The 18,558-nt window shown below is 40.2% G+C and overlaps 1 protein-coding gene across 1 annotated transcript in view; it reads left to right on the top strand.

Annotated features, from left to right (window-relative positions):
• The window catches only part of LOC308080056 (monocarboxylate transporter 2), a 34,439-nt gene extending 16,621 nt beyond the window's left edge, over positions 1–17,818 (top strand). Inside the window, exons 3-5 of the mRNA XM_080421786.1 lie at positions 11,555–11,698; positions 12,889–13,692; positions 15,746–17,818. Of these exons, the coding sequence (XP_080277912.1) occupies positions 11,555–11,698; positions 12,889–13,692; positions 15,746–16,011 (1,214 nt within the window). The 3' untranslated portion in view covers positions 16,012–17,818. The remainder of the gene's footprint in view (positions 1–11,554; positions 11,699–12,888; positions 13,693–15,745) is intronic.
• Positions 17,819–18,558: the final 740 nt, after the last annotated feature.

Raw genomic sequence — 18,558 nt, 5'->3', positions numbered from 1 at the left:
AAGTGTAGTGGAGTAAAAGTACAATATTTTCCTCTGAGATGTAGTGGAGTAGAAGTAAAAGTATAGACAATTGGAAATACTCCAGTAAAGTAAAAGTACCTCAAAACTGTACTTAAGTACAGTACTTGAGTAAATGTACTTAGTTACTTTACACCACTGCGATAAGGCGCATGATTAAAAATGAGATGGATAGATAGCACCACGGAAGGCACACATGCTTCTTTTGCAGGTGGACCACATATCCAGCATATAAGAAAGCAGCAGGTTTATTAAATCACAGTATCATGTGCATGGTTATTAAGTGACATGGATAAAGAAATGGAAAAACGGCATTGGGTATAAAAACACATCAAATAGCTCTAGGTATAAAATACACACATATATTCCTGGCTCTTTACTGACTGTCTTGTCTGGCACAGAGCCAGCACCTCCACTGACTTAATCCATTAAGACCTGGAACGCATCTCTGTCATTCTTAGATTTCTTTGGGCTATTCAAAAACAGCAGATCTACAAGCTCATAGCGTGGCACAGAGTGCCGCGCTATGAGCTTGTAGATCTGCTATTTTAAAAAAAAATCGTGAACATTTGTGCAAATCTATCAACATATATATATTTTAAGCTAACATTTGTAGCTCAAATCTTTGCTTCTGGGGGTCCCTGGAACAAAACATTTTGAGATGGGGGTCCGCGGCCAAATACATATCTAAAAATGTCTTCTAAATCCTAATGGTATGTTGCTATATCAGTTGGTGCTCCAACCTTTCCATGTCAAGGACCCCCAAAATGATCTGTGTTTGGCCGCGGACCCTCATCTCAAAATATGTTGTTCCAGGGACCCCCCAGAAGCACTGTTTTCTTTAAAACACAAATTTTCACGATATTTCCCCAAAAATAGCAGATCTACAAGCTCATAGCGCGCCACTCGGTGCCGCGCTATGAGCTTGTATATCTGCTATTTTTTAATAGCCCAGAGAAATCTAAAAAGGACACAGATGCCCGGTCTTAATGGGTTAAAACATGGCCACACTTCACTGGACCATGTCTCAGCCAGCTGGGATTTGAAACCTGGGCAGACCTAAGCTGACCGGAAGCATCGCCATATAAAGGATTAATGGTTTCTTTCCCTCCAAATAAAATGGACCATTTATTGTTTATAATGGACAAGCTTTGAGCAGCATTCCCGTTTTTCTATTTGGAACAAATAAATTGTATGAAGCTTTTAAAGTGCCCTAAAGCAAGTGTTTTCAAAACACATTTGAAATATGTATCATTAAAGCTCATGTTTCTGTGCCTGGTTTTCTCACAGTCAACCAAGCCAATGAAACTGCCTTCTCATCCAGTGAAATAAACAACATAGGTTTTGCAGCTGAAGTGTTAGCAGGTTCTAATACAGTGCAAAATTGACGTTTTTAATGTATGGTTTCAGCAATATATCAAACCATATCCTACTTGACCCCTAACGTCCCTATCTTGGGGTTGAACATTCTGTGAAATTCGCAGATCTGCATGTTCAGGTGAAACACACTACAGAAATGGCAGCCAAAAATGCAGGAAAGAATAGCATGGAGCCACCGACAGTGTGATTCTCTAGTGCAGGGGTGGGCAACTTTGATGATGGAGAGGGCCACTATATTTCCACACTCACTCCCAGAGGGCCACATTGCATATACTCTCCGTATTTTAACCTTTTTCGTAAATTAATGCCGTACTTCGCCATTATGTCACACAAAAGTAGCAAAAATAGCAGATCTACACATGTAGATCTGCTATTTTTGCTATTTTGGAACTAGAATCCTGAAAAGTAACATTTTTATTTAATTTAAAATGAACTTAAATACAAATACATTGGACATAAAAAAGACAATAGAATTGTAATACTAGTCATTAAGCTACTAATATAGACTGAAGTAATTAAAGCGGGTCATGTTTGCATGTTTGGAATTGTAACAGCTGAAATCAATAATATATCAGTAATCCGATATTTAACCTGCAGGCCGCATTAAGTGAAGGTGGGGGCCGCCAGTTGCCCATGTATGATCTATTGAGGTATATTCTGCAAAGATATTTGGTGGAAAGGGGAAAAAACTAGGGAAGGGAGACGGGCGGCTAGTAAAGTATAGACCCCCCTGGCCCTGTTGGACTCGGCTCAACTAAGTATATAGGCTTTAAGTGGTTAATCACTGTTGTAGGCTTCTGACGGCTAGAGACATGTCTGCCATCTGTTGCAATCCTCCTGTCAAGTCATTCACAGCTCTCGTCTCCCTGTTCCGTCACTGGTGCTTCTCTCTTAATCCATTAAGACCGGGAACGCATCTCTGTGTGTCATTTTTTTTAGATTTCTTTGGGCTATCCAAAAAAAAAAAAAAGTGCCGCGCTATGAGCTTGTAGATCTGCTATTTTTGGGGGAAATCGTGGAAAATTGGTGCAAATCTTTGAATATATATATATATTTTTAAGCAAACATTTTTAACTCAAATCTTTGCTTCTGAGGGATTTTTACAAATGTCTTCTAAATCCTAACAGTTTTTTGAAAGAACTTGTGCTGCTATAATATCAGTGGTTCTCCAAACTTTTTTCATGTCAAGGACCCCCAAAATTATATGTATTTGGCCACGGACCCCCCTCCCAAAATATGCTGTTCCAGGGACGCCCCCAGAAGCAAAGATTTTAGTAAAAATGTTCGCTTAAAAGTTAAAAGATAAATAAATATACATTTTCAAAGATTTGCACAAAAAAAAATACACGATAAGAAAAAAATAGCAGATCTACAAGCTCATAGCGCTATGAACTTGTATATCTGCTATTTTTTAATAGCCAAAGAAATCTTAAAATGACACACAGATGCGTTCCCGGTCTTAAAGGGTTATGTGATCATTTTAGGATCCAAGGAGTTTTATCTGGGGGCACCGACCCTTGTGTTCCTTATGTCAGCGATTAGATCTTCAGTTGTGCTTGTAGGGTGCTTCAGCCTAAATGGGTAAAATATAAATGTATTGTTCATAACAGTGGCAATTCTTGCCTTTAGCCGTAACGATTACAGGCTGTAATGCTGCCAGGATGATACAATGACAAAAAAAAGAGGCCTCTTATTGCTAATTATTAATTCCTGGCCCCATTCATTCATATTGATTTGATCTCAAGGAAACCACGCCTCATCAGCTATTCATTAAACACCTGCTCTCGTGTCCTGTATGTTGTACGTTGATGAGACAATCACTGCTTGAATGTTTAAAAATAGATCTCTAGAGCACCCGACCGATGCCGGATTGTTGGGTCTGATGCCGATCCCGATTCTGGAGAGTCCTGGCGTGCCAATGTTTTGACCCATATTTTGCCAAGAAGTGCAAAATCAATTCTAATGAATTTGAAAAACTTGGATTACTAAGTTATACTAACTTAAACAAAAAATCTAAGATTTGTGAAACCGGGACACATCAGCTGCATAATTGAATTGCAGATACTGATGTAATCAAAAAAGTCAAATGATATATATCGGTCTGGCTCTATAGTTTTCTCATTTCTCTGTGTGCAGGCAGCCCGTTGCCGTGTGTGTTGGTGTTCATGTTGTTGGGCTACCTGTTTATGAGGGTGACATTTTCCATTGAAACAACACTCAGTGCAGTGCAGTTACCATCTTAATTTAACTCTGTCCTTACAGGTCTATTTTGACCTGTACATACATTAACCCTTATAGATCAATTTGGTCACAAATGGATAAATTAACACTGGAGATTTTACTGTGTGTAAAATTGGACATCTGCAAATATGTACCCGGCCTAACATTCATTATGTGTCATATTTGTGATGGAAGATGGGATCCAGACCTTCTGTCTGTCTGACTCAACATTTTCAATTTCAGAGTGACCTTTTCTTTCAAACTTAACGTGAAGGTATATATCCCATTTAAAACCTGGAAAGCGCCCGTGTCATTTTAGATTTTAGCGTTGACTGTTGAAAAATCTTCAAAGTGTGAGAACTACTGATTTAGACGGCATTTGTGGAATCGGACTCGGGTCTTAATGGGGTATTGGGGTATACTCATAAGAGTAAAAAATAATAGAGAGGGCACCGGAAATCTCCGCCCATTCACTTGTATGGAGTTGCTCACCCATCGCATACTCCCATTTCACCCCTTCTTGCTTGTAGATCGGCTATTTCCACTATTTTTGACATTTTTAACATGGAATTGATTATGACAATTATGCAAAAAATTATTGCGACTATCTCAAATAATTGCGACTAGACAATTATGTAATTGTGACGGGCCTACAGGAGAAAGAACTAATTAAGGATAAACAAGTGAAACTGGAAGTGATTAAACAAAAAAATTGCAGACAAATTGGAACTGGAACACTGGCTGATAAAGTGTCTTTGTGGGGTTCTCTCTCCTGATTGAATGAAATGCATTAACCGCCTGAACATTTGTTTTCTGTTTTCTAAAGAGATGGGAAGACCCCAGTAACAGAGCTTTAACCTTTTGAACAATACACTTTTTGCATTAACCCCCAAAAAATATCTCGCCTTCAATTCACACACATCTTGAAAATAATGTTTAAACTATGCACACTTTTGGACAACCATAGCATTTAACTCCCACACACAGATGTCTGTATATACTGTAATATGTGGTTTAGTCATTGAATAAACAGACTGGTGGTCTGCTGTATGCTCAGCCTCGCCTTTTTATGATGCAATTGAGGTTTCACTGTGGCCCATTTATACCTCGCCAATCTATTACAAAACTACAACATGCCCACCATGCAACATTTGCAGTGTGTGTGAACATCTTTTCAGCTCTAGAGTGTTCACAACGGCACTCCAGATTTGACCGTGTATGAGATTATGGTTGAGCATATGTCACTCCCAAAACTGCATCATTGTGCAACCGTTCATACTGTACTATTACATCAGACAACGGCAGTGCACTGGCTACTGGCTAAGTATGTCCCCGCACATTTCTCTTCACATAGTAAAATCCTCATTGTTAATTTATCCATTTGTAAAGGAAGGGAAGTCCGCCCACTTAAAGCACACTTAAATTTTAATGAAGTTACACAACGTTTTGACGCTATGGGCCCGTACAGACTGCAGGAGATTGGGTCCGATATTGCTGTCGCCGACATTTTTTGGCGCTCGCCGACAAAACCTCCCGATCTGACGCAGATCGGCCTTTGATCTGCGAGATAATGCTCGCTGTGTGTGAAAGGTTCCGCGAGACGATATGGCCGCGATTATCCGCTCTGCGACGGCTTTCCGACCGTTTTCAGATAACTACCATGTTAGATATTCAGCTCTGTCTGGGACAGGACAGCAGACAATATCATACACTATGAACGGGGCTGCGACCACCTTGCGAGGAGATGCACGCTACAGCCAATGAGAGCACATTACAGCCACCGTGGCCTGACCACAACAAACAGATCCCTCCCCCGCATAGTTACTGTCCAGTCCTGTATTAAGTTAAACATTATTATAAAACAGAATGAGAGTGAGCGAGCGTGCTCGAAGGGGGCTGTTTATTTGAGACTATTGCACAGAGATAGAGAGAGAGAGAGAGAGAGAGAGAGAGAGAGAGACACACACAGAGAGCGAGCGATCTGTATGTATGTGTGTGTGTGTGTGTGTGTGTGTGTATGTGTTTGTCTGTGAGTGAGTGTTGCCAGATTTTGCGAGAGAAATAAGCAACCAGGTTTGTGAAAACAAGCCAAACAACTGTAAGCCTATATATATATAAATAAATACATTGGATACTTGAAAATAGACGATCTACAAGCTCACGTTGTAGATAGGCTATTTTTAAAGAAGATATCTGGGGGGGGGGGGAATTGTGGAATATTTTCCAAATCCACGCAGATCTTGTATGAGGGTCTATGGCACGACATATTTTCAGAAGGGGGAGGTCTGCGCCTCTGCGGACAAATATTATTTTGGGGGTCCTTGCCATGAAAATGTTTGAGAATAACTGGTTCAAACAACATTAGGAAACAAGGCCAAAAAAGCAACTTTACAGAAAAACTATCCCAAAGTCGCTTATAATAAGCGGACATGGCAACTCTGTCACTGACCGCTTCTGCGCACTTTGACGTGCGAGCGAGAGAGAGGGAGAGAGAGAGAGAAAGAGCGAGGGAGGGGGGAGAGGGGGAGAGGCATATCACGGGATACGTCGATTAAAATGAATTGGAATAAACTCAAATGTATGTATTGGGTCTGACTCTGGAGATAGCATCCTAGTGAACTATCCTGCAGTGTGTCAGCCCTTGTCGGGGATCAATCATATAGTGTGAAAACCACAACGATATATGACAGCCGATTTCAAGAAATAAACTCCTGCAGTGTGTTATGCTTAACGATCAGATGACCCCCCGACCACTTTAAGGTCTTACAGTCTGTACCTGCCTTAACCCATTAAGACCGGAAAACTTTGGCTATTCAAAAATAGCAGATCTACAAGTGCCATGAGCGCTATGAGCTTGTAGATCTGCTATTTTTTTATGAAATATAAAAAATCTTTGAATATATCGTTTTTTTAAAGTGAACATTTGTAACTCAAATCTTTGCTTATGGGGGATTCTACAAATGTCTTCTAAATCCTAACCGTTTTTTGAAAAAACGTATTTTGCTATAATGAGTGGTTCTCAAATGTTTTCATGTCAAGGACCCCCAAAATGATATTTTGTTCCAGGGACCCACAGAAGCAAAGATTTGATATATACATATATTATATACCGGTACATATATTCAAAGATTTGCAAAAATGTTCAAATTTTTTCAAAGAATTGCAGATCTACAAGCTCATAGCGTGGCACTCGGTGCCGCGCTATGGGCTTGTAGATCTTTTCTTCTAATGTACGTATTGTTGTTCAGCACCTGATGACGTTTTTTTGGGATGTGCGTGCTTCCCTCTGGGCTCAATTTATCCATTTGTAACTCCCAAGATTATACAAAATGTTGGTTACATTTGTTTTGTATACTCCCAGAGTTAAAGGAGTACTTCAGCAGACATTTTCAACCTTATCTTCATATAACTGGTCCTCACTAATGCTCATGAAGCATACCATCTCCATCTACTTGCTCCGTGTCTCTCGCTCTGCATCTCTTCCTGGACAGTCGGCATGCCGACATAGAAGCCATTGTTCTTTCATCAACAAACATAAATAAAGATCAAAATTTTGTTTGAAATGACCACCGATAATGTCATCAGTAGGGCATGTTTCTGAACTGCCCACAGCCTACCTCTGAGACACAGTGTGAGCAGACAGAAGTCTTATAATGAGCATTTGTGATGACCAATTACCGGTATATGAAGATAAGGTAGAAAATGGGTTAGGCTTCTCCTTTAACTTAGCCCATTAAGACCGGGAACGCATCTGTGCCATTTTTTGATTTCTTTGGCTATTAAAAACGTAGCAGATCTACAAGCTCATAGCGTGGCACCAAGTGCCACGCTATGAGCTTGTAGATCTGCTATTTTAAAGAAATCGTGAACATGTGTACAAATCTTTGGATATATATATTTTTTAAAGCAAACATTTTTTAACTCAAATCTTTGCTTCTGGGGGGATTCTACCAATGTCTTCTAAATCTCTTAACAGTTTTTAAAAATAAAACTTATGTTGCTATAATATCAGTGGTTCTTAAAACTTTTTTCATGTCAAGGACCACCCAAAATTATATGTATTTGGCCACGGACCCCCATCTCAAAAATACTTAGTTCCAGGGACCCCCAGAAGCAAAGATTTGAGTTAAAGATGTTCGCTTTTACAAATATATATATTCAAAGATTTGCACATTTTTTTTACGATTTTTCAAAAAATAGCAGATCTACAAGCTCATGCTGCGCTATGAGCTTGTAGATCTGCTATTTTTGAATTGCCAAAGAAATCAAAAAATGACACGGACGGATACTTTCCCTCAGGCTTTTACAGTGGAGTGTGTCGCTGGGTAGTGAGGAGTGACGTGCTAAGCTGCCTTGTGTCAGTGTTGGATCAATGTCACTAATCCAGTAAGGGAGAGAGAGAGAGAGAGAGAGTGTAGTTGACCTTGGGCTAGGCTGAGGGAACAACACTCGGGCTTCTGTTGACTGTCAGCACGGCCGTATTAGATTCACTATCAGCCAGAGGCCTGGCCCTGGGAGGAGACTATAAAACTGCATCATTCATGTCTGGGCATCTGCTCATGATTTTTTACTTTACGATAAAATGTTTTTGTGTTCTCATGTGGCAGGCTTCTAAATAGTTGTTAACCCAGACCTGAGGCGATTCCTAAACATGTTTTCTAAATCCTAACAGTTTAAAAAAAAAAATCACACCAAAAAAATCACGATTTTTAAAAATAGCAGATCTACAAGCTCATGGCGCGGCACTCGGTGCCGCGCCATGAGCTTGTATATTTGCTATTTTTGAATAGCCAAAGAAATCTTAAGTGACACAGATGCGTTCCAGGTCTTAATGGGTTAATACTATTCCATATACCAGGGGTGGGCGATCCTTTCGGGCACATGATCACTTAGAAAAGCTTATGTTTTCCCCAAGGCTGGTGTCAGCGCCTTCTTAAGGATGCCGATGTAGGTCAGCAGGGTATTCGGAAGGCCTGTCCAGCATTTTAGTCCCAAACACGATGTCTCGTAAACTACTGGCTTGATTAGCATGAAAATGTCTGTTCCCCGGTGGATCAACCTTACAGATTACCGTAACCTTTCTATGGCCTTTTCTCTGGCGGCACCCTTAAGCCACAATTTCTACTTGCACACAAGCAATCGCAAAATCTAGTCTAATCTGGTAGAAAATCACATTTTGATGATTCTAGCATCAATTTAGGGCTCCATAGGACATCCATTTGTTTTGTTTTCAACTGCTTTTAACTTTTCGTCCTTATATTTGGCATGTCATTGGGCTTAATGGGCTATAGGTGAATGTAAAAAAAAAGAAGTCAGAAATAGCAGGTCTTTCAAGCTCACAATGCGTTATGCAACTTACAAACGTAAGTATAGGGCTTAAGTGGTTCAATCATTTTGTAGCTTTTTCATAAAGATTATATTAAATAAAATAATTTGTGTGTGTGTGTGTGTAAAAAAAAAAACACTTCAATCCCCACTAGTAAGAGCACTGGTCTCTGAGGTTTGCTACAGTATGTCGTTTGGTTCAAACCCCTTGGTTCCGGCTGGGTGTAAAGGAACAGCACTGTCTCTGTGGGCTGCTAGCGGGGTTCTATTACGCCCGTTGCTTTGTTAAGTGATGGATAAATGGCATTCCCCACAGTCAGCTTTCCATGTTACAACCTTTTTCTTTACTGTACACATTAAGGGGTCATGGAGAATATGCCGGACACATTTCTATATGTGTCAAACCCCCTTCTGGAAACTAGGTAGTTATATTTAGTTTGGGGTTTTGTCCACTGTGTAATGAAGTCCATGGCATGTCTGGGCAGGGAATGATAAGCCTTTTCCTAGGTAGGTAATGTGCAGGCTCAGGGGCTGTCTCATCTCGGCCAATCCGGGTCCCACCGAGCCCCAGAGAATACTGATCACTGCTATGTATGCAAATGAGGGGGTACTAGTTTCCTCAAGGTCGGAAAAAAAAGATTCATGCGGAGCAAATGAAGTCAGGCGACTCCTGCCCATCGTGTTTTTTAAATAGCACAGCCCTGACATAGATATGATACATCATCGGGTTGGTAATGAGACCATTATTTCAAAAAAAGTACATCTTTTATTACTTCTTTATTTCCCTATGCAATTGACTCCTTTATTGTTAAGGTTCAAGGACAGGAGATGAGACGTCGTCACGTTAGTAGAGGCAGGATAAGAGTCGTACATCAAGTGGTCAAAGCACCACCACATTATTCATGGCTTGTAATGTACAACATAATGTAATGATAATGTAAACAAACAAATATAAAACGAGGTAGTACACTGCAGTGTTGATTTTAACAGCACATTTTGATTTAGTTTTAGTCAGTCTTTTGAATAAAATTCCATTTAGTTTTAGTCATATTTTAGTCATCTGAAATGTTTTAGTTTTTGTCTAGTTTTAGTCGACTAAATATCATAAGATTATAGTCGACTAAATCTACAGTTGATTTAGTCGACTAAAATGTATTTTGGCTTGATGGCGTCGTAATGGCTGATTTTACTCTTGGTTGCATGCTGAAAATAGCAGATCTACAAGCTCACAACGTGTCGCAGAGCTTGTAGATCTGCTATTTTCAGAGCGCAACACCCGAGCGCAACCAAACATAAAATGACTTGTCTGTTAGTTCTACTGGATCTCTTCTCCACTAGTCCCTCACTAACATTTTAGTCTAGTTTTTATTTGTTGACAAAAATGTAAATATATTTAGTCTTAGTTTTAGTCATCATAACTTTTTACTTTTTATTTCGTTTTTATGTCGTTTTTGTCAGTGAAAAAAGGTAGTCGACTAAAATGTTTCGTCATAGTTTTAGTCGACAAAATCAACACTGGTACACTGGTGGCATGGAATCCAACAAATGTACAGCCAGAAACATAAATGGAACATTATTAACCCTAAAAGTCAATTATAGTGGTAATTATACTTCTGAATGAAGTGTCTCACTGTACCATAATTGCGGTTTACAAACGTTTTCATGTCAAAGTTGCTTTTTAAAATTAAATAGTATGTCATAATTGTACATGGAATCCCACACCTGAGCTTAATCTCTTAATATTTTTTGGATGGGGGCCTCTGGGTCTAATGATTTCAAATTAATTGAATATTTAAATGTATAAATGTTCCTGCCTACCTATGTTGAATGCACTTACTGCAAGTCGCTTTGGATAAAAGCGTCTGCTAAATGACTGTAATGTAATGTAATGTAAATTTAGCTGGGGACCACCTGTCCACCTCCCCACCACCAGGTCTCCTGTGGCCTACTTCATTCCAATATGATTTGAAGCCATTAAGTTCAGTAACTGTGTGTCACTGCTGACCTCAAAATGTCCACTACCTATTCATGGCCATTGGCTATACGTATGTACCAGAGCATCCAGTCCATATGACTTTGTTCCACTCTTCCTTGTTTTACTTTACTTTACAGTATTACATTTCAGATCTCAATTATTGCTGGATCACTGCCAGATCTAGTGAGGAAGATCTGATCATGTTCATGATGGTTAACAAGATTCATTGATGCTCCAATCCAACGACTCTAAATGACCTCGCTCCTTAGCATATAAACACAGGCTGTCAACGGCTGAATATTTTACACTGATTGGTTTGTTTTTTAATTGGTGCATCTTTGTACTCCACCTGGGATATACGTTCTTCATAATGAAAATGTTAAATATCACTTTTACTTCTAAACATTCCATGAATGGAATCACCCCATCAAGGAAACGTGTACTCTTAACACCACAACGCTAACAAGATGAGGTTGCAAAACATAGCGAAAGTATTTCCATTTATAGTTGTTGGCTTTCCACTGCCGTGCAGGGCTAACCAGCTTAAATCATTAAGTACACTACTCACTGACCAGCGTAAATAGGTGAAATGTTGTGGGCTGACATGTTCTGTGTTTTTGTTCCTATTTCTTACAGGTCCCATAAGCAGCATACTGGTGAACACGTACGGCTGCAGGCCAATCATGATGATGGGAGGTATCCTCTGTTCAATTGGGATGATCTCTGCCTCCTTTTGCAACAACGTCGTGCAGCTTTACATCTGCATCGGTGTTATAGGAGGTAGGCTGGGCCAAATCCACTTAAGTCCATTTAGAGATAATTAGATTAGTGTCTACTGCAGAGGTCTTCAACAGGGGGTCCGCGACCCCTAGGGGGTCCGTGGAGGTACTGCAGGGGGTCCGCGAAATTGGAGTTTGATTAAACAATATTTTTGTTTGAAAAAAAATAATAACTTTTTTTTTTCTTTTTTTTCCCCAAAATGTCAAATTGTCCTTAAACATAACATGAATCCATAGCAAACAGATAAATGGAGGCACAATGCACAATAACATGGTATGTTTATACATATTTTGTAGAGAATTTTTATTTTGCACACCTACTGGGGCAGGTGCGTATAGGAGCAGGCAATATAAAACACAATTGTATACATAAATATACAATATATGTGGTAGCCCCCCCCTATCCTACGAGGTAGGGGGGTCCCTGCTCCATCTCCCCATCAGTTTGGGGGTCCCTGGCCTGAAAAGGTTGAAGACCCCTGGTCTACTGGGTTAACATAGAAGCAATCTGGGAACCCATCGTCAAATAAAAAGGAAAAACAGCGCCCCCAGCGTTTTTCACTTTTGCATTTGGCTCTTGGGGGGGGGAATTAACCAGACCTATGCTCACTGGAAACCGGGGTTTGGAGCATGCCCTAAGCCCTCCACTTCCGGTGGTGCACCTATGTTTTCATTCCGACTAGATAACATTTCTTCCACCAGGGAACGCTATGGGTTCCATGACACTATCCCGCGACCAAAAAATATGACTCTTTTATGCTGAGGCACACAAACTGATTTAGCTCTGTTCATAAACAATTTACTTAGGAATTATGTTCAATATAAGCGGCTTTGATTGGTTAAAGCGCAGCTTGCTTCCGGATCTAAGGCCTGCCCACTTGTAGGCCAATGCGCACACGTTATGAAGGACCTCCGCGACAGATTCAAGCGCAGCTCTGAATCTGTTCTTGAGAGATTAACATAGAATAGTGAATCAGGAAACGTAAGATTACTTTTTATGGCCCTTTTGTAATTGGTTTTGGATATAAAACACATTGCAATTTCTGTTTATGTTATTCTGGGCTATATAATGGTTGTATTATCATTATTATAATTTTCCAACTCCAATGTTGGAGTTTCACCATTACATTTGTTATACATAATTAATCAAAGCTGTATTTTAAATACATTTTTGATCATTTTTTCCCATAGGACTGGGCTTAGCGTTCAATCTCCAGCCAGCGCTGACGATGATTGGCAAGTATTTCTTCAAGAAGCGGCCCATCGCGAATGGACTAGCAATGGCCGGCAGTCCCGTGTTCCTCAGCACGCTGGCCCCTCTGAACCAGTGGCTCATCAACTCCTTCGGTTGGAGAGGCAGCTTCTTCATCCTGGGCGGCCTGCTGCTCAACTGCTGCGTGGCCGGCGCCCTCATGCGGCCCCTGGGCCCCCCGCCTGGCCAGGCCAAGAAGGACGAAGAGTCGGTAGCCGTGACCACCACGACGCCAGAGAAGCGCGGCTGCTACGAGAAGGTCAACAAGTACCTGGACCTGTCCCTCTTTAAGCATCGCGGCTTCCTCATCTACCTGTCGGGCAACGTTATCATGTTCTTCGGTTTCTTTGCGCCCATCGTCTTCCTGGCGGCCTACGCCAAAGACATGGGCGTGGACGAGTACCAAGCGGCCTTCCTGCTCTCCATCCTGGCTTTTTCCGACATGATCGCCAGGCCCTCCATGGGGCTGTTTGCTAACTCCAAGTGGATCAGGCCCAGGATCCAGTACTTCTTCAGCTTCGCCGTGATGTACAACGGGATCTGTCACATGCTCTGTCCGTTGGCCGATACCTACACGGGTCTGGTGATATATTCCATCTTCTTCGGCTTTGCCTTTGGCATGGTCAGCTCGGTGCTGTTCGAGACGTTGATGGACCTGGTCGGACCTCAGAGGTTCTCCAGTGCCGTGGGTCTCACCACCATCGTGGAGTGCTGCCCGGTCCTCCTGGGTCCGCCACTCGCAGGTACTTTCTTCCAGAAAGCTTTGCTGTATATTTAATTGATCCTTGGTCACTGCTGAGACTTTTCACATGTTAACCCATTCAATCTTGGAATGCATACTGTGTAATTTTAGATTTTTTGCTATAACCATTATTTTATACTTTGGGCTATTAAAAAAGAACAGATATACAAGCTCGTAGCACGGCACCTAGTGCCGCGCTACAAGCGTGTAGATCTGCATTATTATAATTTTTTTAATCGTGAAAATTTGTGCAAATCTTTTAAAGCAAATTTTTTACTCAAATCTTTGCTTCTGGGGATTCTACAAATGTCTTCTAAATCAGTTATTTTGGAGGAAAAAAATTATGTTGCTATAATATCAGTGGTTCTCAAACTTTTTTCATGTCAAGGACCCCCAAAATGATATGTATTTGTCTGCGGACCCCCCATCTCAAAATATTTTGTTCCAGGGACCCCCAGAAGCAAAGATTTTAGTTAAAAATGTATATGTATATTCAAAGATTTGCACACATTTTCACGTGCAGACAGAGTTAAGAGTCGATTAAATGTATCTTGTATTTGTCAAATACAAGGCTAAACAGGATCATTGATAAGGTATCCAAGTAATTCAATTTTGACATTTAGAAACAAATATTACCTCAAAGTTCCCCTAACCCATTTAGACCTGGAACGCATCTGTGTCATTTTAGATTTCTTTGGCTATTCAAAGATACAAGATCTACAAGCTCATAGCGCGGCACCGAGCTTGTAGATCTTCCATTTTTGGATTTTTTTTGCAAATCTTTGAATATATATATATTTTTTTTTTTTTATAAAAACATAATCTAAATATTTTGTAGAATCGGAACCTCAGGTCTTAGGGCGCGCTCCCACCGCACTTTTATTTTACCTCTGGGGCAGAATCTGCCAATGCTTTGTCAATGCAAATGCGTGGATTCTTCGAAAAAAAATCCGCAAGACCAGGAATCCACGCATTTGCATTGACAAAGCATTGGCAGATTCTGCCCCAGAGGTAAAATAAAAGTGCGGTGGGAGCGCGCCCTTAACTCATTCACTGCCAGAACTTTTTTTTTTTGCGTTTGCCCACTGCCAGAGATTTTTCATTGAAAAAAAAAAGTACTCAGGAGCCGAGATACAAAATGTTTAAGTTTTAAGTTAACAAGGAAGTGGATGGGAGTCTAGATCTTCAAAAAATCATATCTCCTTGGTCTTTGGGTTAAAAAAATAATAATAATAAGAAAAAAAAAATCTTTTTTTTTATTTAATTAACTCTTTGACTGCGGACGACGCGATAACGCGTCAAGTGCTACTTTGTCCAGTTGGCCGTCGACGCGCTCGACGCGCTGGACGCGCGTTCATTGTTTAATCTCTGATTGCGCTATGCTGCTTAATATTCAATGTTATTCTCGAGTTCCACTTACTTCACGGACATCTGCATCCGGTTTCATGACCTGGATTCCGTTTCCGTTTTTTGATTCTTTTCCCCAGTCATTTTCGTCCAAAATAGGTAAATAAACGGTCTTTCACACGGTATGACGGACAAACGGACAGTTTCTCTTCTATAATCTATGGTCTGGGTGACGATCAGTCATCGCCGTCGTATATCACAACGTAATTTTCGCCGATCAAAACAATGGGGGGGACGTCACATCCGTTTTCATGTTTTTCCTTGTCTAATCTATGAAGAAGGGTGAGAGAGACCCAACGACATGATCAAAGCTGTCATGTGCTGCGCCCTAGTGGCGGATTTGTGCTGGGTCTTTACATTATGTGTCCTTAAATTATTTTCATGAGAAAAATTCAAAATATAAAAATAAAAAAACACGAAAATTGCTGGCACTGGGGGAGTACTTTATGAAAATACTCTGGCAGTCAAAGAGTTAAAAGTCGTTTTAGTCGTTCTTGGCAGAGGGGGTTAAAGGACAAAAGTCGTTTTAGTCGTTCTAGGCAGGGAATAAGTTAATGGGCTAATGGCATTGAACATGAATTACTTCTACTGAATAGTTAGTTTTGGTTAGGATTTTAAAATCTTGTTTTCTCTTTTTTCTCCTACAGGAATGCTGGTCGACGTCACAAAGAATTACAAGTACATGTATTTCTGCTGCGGAGTCATTGTGATTTTGGCCAGCATCTGGCTTTTCGTTGGAAACTTCATCAACTACAGACTCCTGGAGCGTGAGCGCAAGCACGAGGCGATGTACAAACAAGCGGAAACGGAAGACGTCGTCCATGTCCAGAGCAAATCTGACACGGACGCCCTCTCCTCTGAAGACCACGACTGCAAAGACAAGGAAGCTACGCAGCATGAGACCAACATCTAGTCCTTTAGTCATGCCAAGTATTCACTGTCTACCACTACTAAAGAAGCCCACTGCTGCGATCAAACCAAACTCTATAAGTCAAGAGGTGTCATCCTCCCGGCTTTATCTGGGGCTCCGTGCAGGGCGCCTGTGCACTTCTACAACAACAGTAACTGACTGCCAAAGTAACGCGTGTGTTAAAGGATACTGTGAGTCAAATCTTGTCTTTGAAATGGCAACAGCCATGGACTACATGCAAAATATCAGGTGGTGGAGAAATGTGAACGATGTGCCGTGTACGATATGCATGGTAGAAGGCTTGTTGGCAGAGAATGAGACGGCGGTAATGTATCTAATGGCCTGTGGAATACAGTGTAGTAGTCGTGTATGCTTTTGTATTTAGCCTGTGCCACTGAACCTGACGCACCAGCAAACAAATTCATCTGTTCTAATTGAGGTCCCGATATTCAAAAATAAACAAATAGAGATGTTAAAGTGCAAAGGTGGCACTTTTTACCACCAGGAATAATGGCAGGGCACCCTGATGGATAGGAAAGTCTGCTCTGGGACTGGAAGATCACAGGTTTGATCCTCACAACAGAGGTTACTACTGTATATGTATGAAGGTGCAATTAGCTGACATATTAATCCAAATACAAAAGGGACAGATGAAGTAACAGCTGGTGGCTCTGGTGCTCATGTATTATGCTGCCGCTCTGAGCACTGTATATTAGGACTGGGCAATATAGACCTAGATGACAATAATTAAGAATTATTTAATTATAGAATTATCGATATTGTAATATATAAAAAAAAGAAAACATTTTGAATTTACCGGATTAAAACCAAATGAGGACAACCTATGTCATAACAAAATCTCAGAGGACATCTAGTGTCATATCACGATATAGATATATCAGTAGGCCTATATTGCCCAACCCTACTGTATACATAATAAATGTTGTGTAGTGAAACTGCACAAAAGTCTCACTTTAGATCAAGATACTAAACAGTTGTAGTATAACTACTATTGCACATGGAGTTCATGTATGTTTGTTGCATTTATGTACATAAAAAGGCCATACTTCACCTCATAGATATTTAACAAACTGATGCAATTCAATGAATTCCATTGAGGTTGAATGCAGTGTTTGTCGCTTGGGCCTTAATGATGTACAAATGACCAAAACCATCGGGCACATTTTGTGTTTTTTTTTGTTTTGTTTTGTTTTTTACCAAATCTAGAGCCCACGAGCAATATAGTCTTTGTAATCTCTTCACGTTGATGCACCTCTACAGGGAAACACATTTCTTCTGGTCATTATAAAAGTCATTTCTGAGAATGGGTGTGTGATACATTGCCTTAAATGTAATGAATGCAATGAAGGTGAATACTTGTAAGTATTATACACACACATAGTATGTTCCTGGCTCGTTCTAATCACTTATTCATATTACTAACTAACTAACGAACTAACCCTAAAGACTAAACCACCTGTATCTTATTTAGTCTAACCCCTAACTCTTTCAATTAACTCTTTAAGACCGGGAACGCATCTGTGTGTCATTTTTAGATTTCGTTGGGCTTTTCAAAATTAGCAGATCTACAAGCTCATAGCGCGGCACTATTTTAGAAAAATCATGAAAAGTTGTGCAAATATTTGATTTTGATTTCCTTTTTTTTTGGCAGACATTTGTAACTCAAAGCTTTGCTTCTGGGGGTTTTCCTGGAACTAAATATTTTACAAGTGTTCGCTTTGAAAAATATATAATCCAAGATGTGTGCCACGAATTTTCAAGATTTTTCAAAAATAGCAGATCTACAAGCTCGTAGCGCGGCACTCTGTGCCGCGCTACGAGCTTGTAGATCTACTATTTTTGAATAGCCAAAGAAATCTAAAAATGACACACAGATGCGTTCCCGGTCTTAATGGGTTAAATAAGATCCATGCAAATATATTAAATTATTTCAAATTTGAATGAGGAACGTTAACGCTAGTAAAATACTAATACCATGTTCAACTGCATTTATGCACATAGACCTCTATTGATCCCATGAAGAAAATTCAGTTAATAATATATAATATTAATACAATTATGCACTTGATTTAAAAGCCTATTTTATATTTCAATTGAATCTATTGAGCAATATGCTTTAACAATCAATTATAAACCAAAATTGTGATTATTGATGATTATTTTGAAAGCCATCTGCTGTGTGGTCCTTTTAGGTTGTTCTTGAGGGTTTGGTTTTGAGCCCAACTCTAGATAGCGCCCTCATAATACGGTATAGATGTTTGGACCAAATTGGTCTTGAATTACTGCTCCTAAATTCCTTCCGAAAACTAATTTAACCACTCTAGACTTTAGTAAACTGGAGCTGAGTTGTCTCTGTACTTGAACCGCTTTTTCTCTGTCTACTCCAAAATGTCTTTGCCAAAAATCTCCGCTCTACAAGCTCGTAGATATGCTTTTTTTTTGGGCTAGTATTTCCACCGGGATATGGATGGATGCTGGGGTTTCAAGTGGTTAATTCAAAGTGGAAGTGAACAAGTGATTTTTTCGTAG

Source organism: Gymnoscopelus braueri, assembly GCF_963280865.1.
Source record: "Gymnoscopelus braueri genome assembly, chromosome: 23".
NCBI lineage: Eukaryota > Metazoa > Chordata > Actinopteri > Myctophiformes > Myctophidae > Gymnoscopelus > Gymnoscopelus braueri.
The sequence above is the reverse complement of the archived record's forward strand: the minus strand, read 5'-3'. Positions and strand labels throughout refer to the sequence as shown.